This window comes from Chrysochloris asiatica, unplaced genomic scaffold, assembly GCF_000296735.1.
Source record: "Chrysochloris asiatica unplaced genomic scaffold, ChrAsi1.0 scaffold00098, whole genome shotgun sequence".
NCBI lineage: Eukaryota > Metazoa > Chordata > Mammalia > Afrosoricida > Chrysochloridae > Chrysochloris > Chrysochloris asiatica.
In genome coordinates this window covers 985,236-989,397 of record NW_006408616.1, presented here as the reverse complement: position 1 = coordinate 989,397, position 4,162 = coordinate 985,236, and the positions used below count along the sequence as shown (strand labels likewise).

The window sequence follows — 4,162 nt, the reverse complement described above, 5'->3', positions numbered from 1 at the left end:
TTAAGATAATGTTGGTGGAAAATTCAGGAAAAGGATAGTGAAAATAGCAGCAAAACTTTAAACCTACAGTCAATATTGTATTGTATATGTAGAAAATTTTTAAATGGGGTATTATCAAAATAACTTTTAATAAAAAAGAGACATCTTTTAATTAAAAATATGAGTGGAGTACATTTCATATCAGAATATTCTCTTATGTGACCTGAGTAGTTCCATTAACTTGCCCCTTAAGCTGTATTTAATTTGTTCATAGCACTTAGTTTTAAAAATCGTCTTTAGTACATTCAGATAAAGACCAGTTGCAATTATGCTGGTCTCTGTGTATTAAAATTTCCAGCAACTAACATAATTTCATAAATTGCATCTAGTAAAGTTGTTATTTTTTGGGTTCTGGTATGTCACTGTAGAATAGACCATAAGGTTGGTTTGAACCTCAAGATTGGTGGTTCAAACTCACTAGTCGCACCCCTGAAACCCTGTGCAGGATGGCCATGAGTCAGAAATGATGCGACGGCATTTAACAGCAACAATGAAGTTATTTTAAAGAGCTCTGGTAGCTTAGTGGATTATGAGCTGGGGTGCTAACCCACAAAGTTAACAGTTCAAATCTACTAGCTGCTCCATGGGAGAAAGATGAAACTTTTTGCTCCCATAAAGATTTACAGCCTCAGACATCCTACACAGGGTTGCTCTACGTGGGAACTGACTCCACAACACATTACCACCACCAAAGTTGTTTTGTTAGTACATCTTCAATGAGTGAACATAGAAAAGGATTTTATATTATACAATTTTGACTTTTCAATAGTTAATTTCCATGTCTTCTCTTTCCACGATATGTCACCACTTTTGTTCTTTCAAATCATTTTTGCCAACTGCTCCTTTTAGGAATGACTATGCATAGGTATTCATTATTTTACATTTTTAAAGTTAAAATATTTTTCTTGGGAAAAAACATTATGAAAAAGAGACTTATAGGAAGTATAAGTCCCTTATAAGATGCTCTTAAATTACTTTGGCATAGATTTGCCTTTTTTGTCAATTAAAAAAAAAAAGGAGTGCTAATATATGCTATAATTTTATGAAAGAATACAGTGATAAAAGGCTCTTCCTTTATTTTTCAGAGAACACCATATAAGAAGAGATGAGTCTTTCATTTTGTGGTAACAATAGTTCTTCATATAATATCTATGGTGGTGTATTACAAAATTCCTGCTTTGTGGATGCACTCAATCTGGTACCTCATGTCTTCCTGTTGTTTATCACCTTCCCAATATTATTTATTGGTAAGTAATTTAAATTTTTGTCTTATTAATAATTGAGATTTGGCATAGTGTTGATTTATGAAAACAGATATGTAAATCTGTGAGAAGAGAACCAGCAAATATTTTGTGCTTTCTAACAACTTATATTGTTGTCATATGATAGTCTATAGGTTATACAGAGGACACAATCTGCTTAGAAATTCTCTTCAGTTAGCAGCAGCAGTTTTAAAAACAGAGGGCAAAGATAATTATTTGAGATAGATCTAAATCATGCATTGAGCACTTGCTTTGTGGTAGGTGAAGGAAATAGAAAATGGGTTAGAATACATACACACCTTCAAGGAATAGTCCAGAGAAACAGATCTGTCAAGTCAGAGAAATTACTCTACCACACTGTAAGCCCTCTTATAAATGCAGACAAAATTTATCCTGGGCTATTTCCTGCTAGTACAAGTAACTCTTCCTGTGGTTGGTGGAAATATTTCATAGCGAGCGACCAGTTTGGGGACTTGAAGAATGCGAAATGTGATATCTTGCAATAAGAGGGTGTCTGTGTAAATAATTTGGGAGAGGTAGTAATAGAATTTTCTGTGTAATTTCACAGCTTATGTATGTATAAAATTAAATGATTCAGACCAATTATCATACAAACCAACCAAAGTAGACATATGCATTTCTATTTCTAATTATAAAATACTTTTAATAGATAGGTGATAAAGGACAATATAATGAACATCCATTACCTCACCATTCATCTTAAGGAATATAAAGAAAAGAATGCAGTTGAATTTTTGTGTCACTTCCTGATCCTATTACTCTTATGTGACACATCCTACATTCAGTTTGACACCATTCATCTGTCAGTTTGTCAAACTGTGGTGGCTTACATGTTGCTATGATGCTGGAAGCTATGCCACCAGTGTTTTAAATACCAACAGGACTCATGGTGGACAGGTTTCAGCTGAGCTTCCAGACTAAGACGAACTAGGATGGAGGAAAGGCAGACTGCTCTGACTGTGTAGCCACTGACAACCTTATGAATAGCATTGAAACACTGTCAGATAGCACCAGAATACTGAATATCGAAATAATATGACTAGCACCAGAATATTGTCAGATATAGTGCTGAAAGATGAGCCCCTCAGACTAGAAGGTACTCAAAATATGACTGGAAAAGAGATGTCTCCTCAAAGTAGAGTTGACCATGGTGATGTGAATTCAGTAAAGTTTTTGGGACCTTCATTTACTGGTGAGGCACAGCTCATGATGAGGAGAAACATCTGTAAACATCTATTAATAATCGGAACCTGGAATGTACGAAGTAAGAATCTAGGAAAATTGCTGTTGTTTTTAAGTGCTGTTGAGTCAGTTCCAACCCATAGCGACCTTGTATAGGGTTTCCAAGGAGCAGCTGGTGAGATTAACCACCGCCCTTGCAGTTCACACAGCTTTGGAGTCTGGCACATTAAGCCACATTAGAAGCTGTCAGAAATAAAATGCAGCTCGTAAAGATCAATGTCCTAGGCATTAGTGAGCTGAAATGAACTTATATGGCCATTTTGAATCTGACAATTGTATGGTTTATTATGCTGGCAATGAAAATTTGAAGAGGAATGGCATAACATTCATCGTCAAAAAGAACATTTCAAGATCTATCTTGAAGTATAATGCTGCCTGTGAAAGGATATTATCCATATGCGTATAAGGAAAACTGTTAATACCACTATTATTCAAATTTATTCACCAACCACTAAAGCCAGTGATGGTGAAATAGAATAATTCTACCAAATTCTTTAGTCTGAAATTGATCAAACATTCAGTAAGATTTATTGATAATTACCACTGATTGGACTGCAAAGGTTGGAAACAAAGATGAAGGATCAGTAGTTGGAAAATAATGGTTTTGGTGATAGAAATTATGCTTGGATAGCTGATAGAATTTTGTAAGACCAATGTATTATTCATTGCAATTTTTTAACAACATAAACCATAAACAACATAAAATATGTAATAACATAAAAGATGACTGACTATACATATGGACCTCACCAGATGAAATACATAGACATCAAATTGACTACATCTGTGGGAAAAGACAGTGGAAAAACTGTATCATCAGCCAAAACAAGGTCAGGGGCAGACTGTGGAGCAGATCATCAGTTGCTCATATGCAAGTTCAGGATGAAGCTGAAGAAAATTAAAACAAGTCCATGAGAACCAAAATATGACCCTGAACATAAAAGTGTACCATGTGCCGCCAGAAGAACAAACAAATATATGTTGGAAGAAGTCCAGTCAGAATTCTCCTTAGAAGCCAGAATGGCGAGACTTCATCTCTCATATTTTGACATATTATCAGGAGGGACCAGTCCCTGGAGAAGGACATCAAGCTTGGTAAAGTGGAGGGTCAACGAAAAAGAGGAAGACCCCCAATGAGATGGAATGGCTCAGTGGCAGCAGCAGTGGGCTTAAGCCTAACAACAATTGTGTGGATGGCACAGGTATAGGCAGTGTTTTGTTCTATTGTGCATAGGGTCATTGTGAGTCAGAACCAATTCAATAGCACTTAACAACAACAAGAGCTTTCTGTTCCTATCCTTCCATAAGAGGTAATCACTATTTTGAATTTGATGTTTAATATTCTCATGCATGAGTGCACGATTATGCCCATAAAAATATATCAGATGCATTTTCTTAAGAAAATTAGCATAATTTAACAATCTTATTTTAAAGAAAGGCTTAGAAAATTATTTAAAACTGTTACATGTCTTTATTAATTAAATATCTATTTGTCTAAGTGGTTAGCATTATTCTAACAATGATCAAGGATAACAAAGGTGATACAACATATTATATAAAAACAAAGGCTATTGCAACTCTTGTTGTTGTTGTTAGGT

The 4,162-nt window shown here is 35.0% G+C and overlaps 1 protein-coding gene across 2 annotated transcripts in view; it reads left to right on the top strand.

Annotated features, from left to right (window-relative positions):
• Nucleotides 1-1,144: 1,144 nt before the first annotated feature.
• ABCC9 (ATP-binding cassette, sub-family C (CFTR/MRP), member 9) overlaps nucleotides 1,145-4,162 on the top strand; it is a 157,402-nt gene continuing 154,384 nt past the window's right edge. For both annotated transcript variants that reach the window (XM_006866936.1, XM_006866937.1), the window contains exon 1: nucleotides 1,145-1,286. In XM_006866936.1, the coding sequence (XP_006866998.1) occupies nucleotides 1,145-1,286 (142 nt within the window). The remainder of the gene's footprint in view (nucleotides 1,287-4,162) is intronic.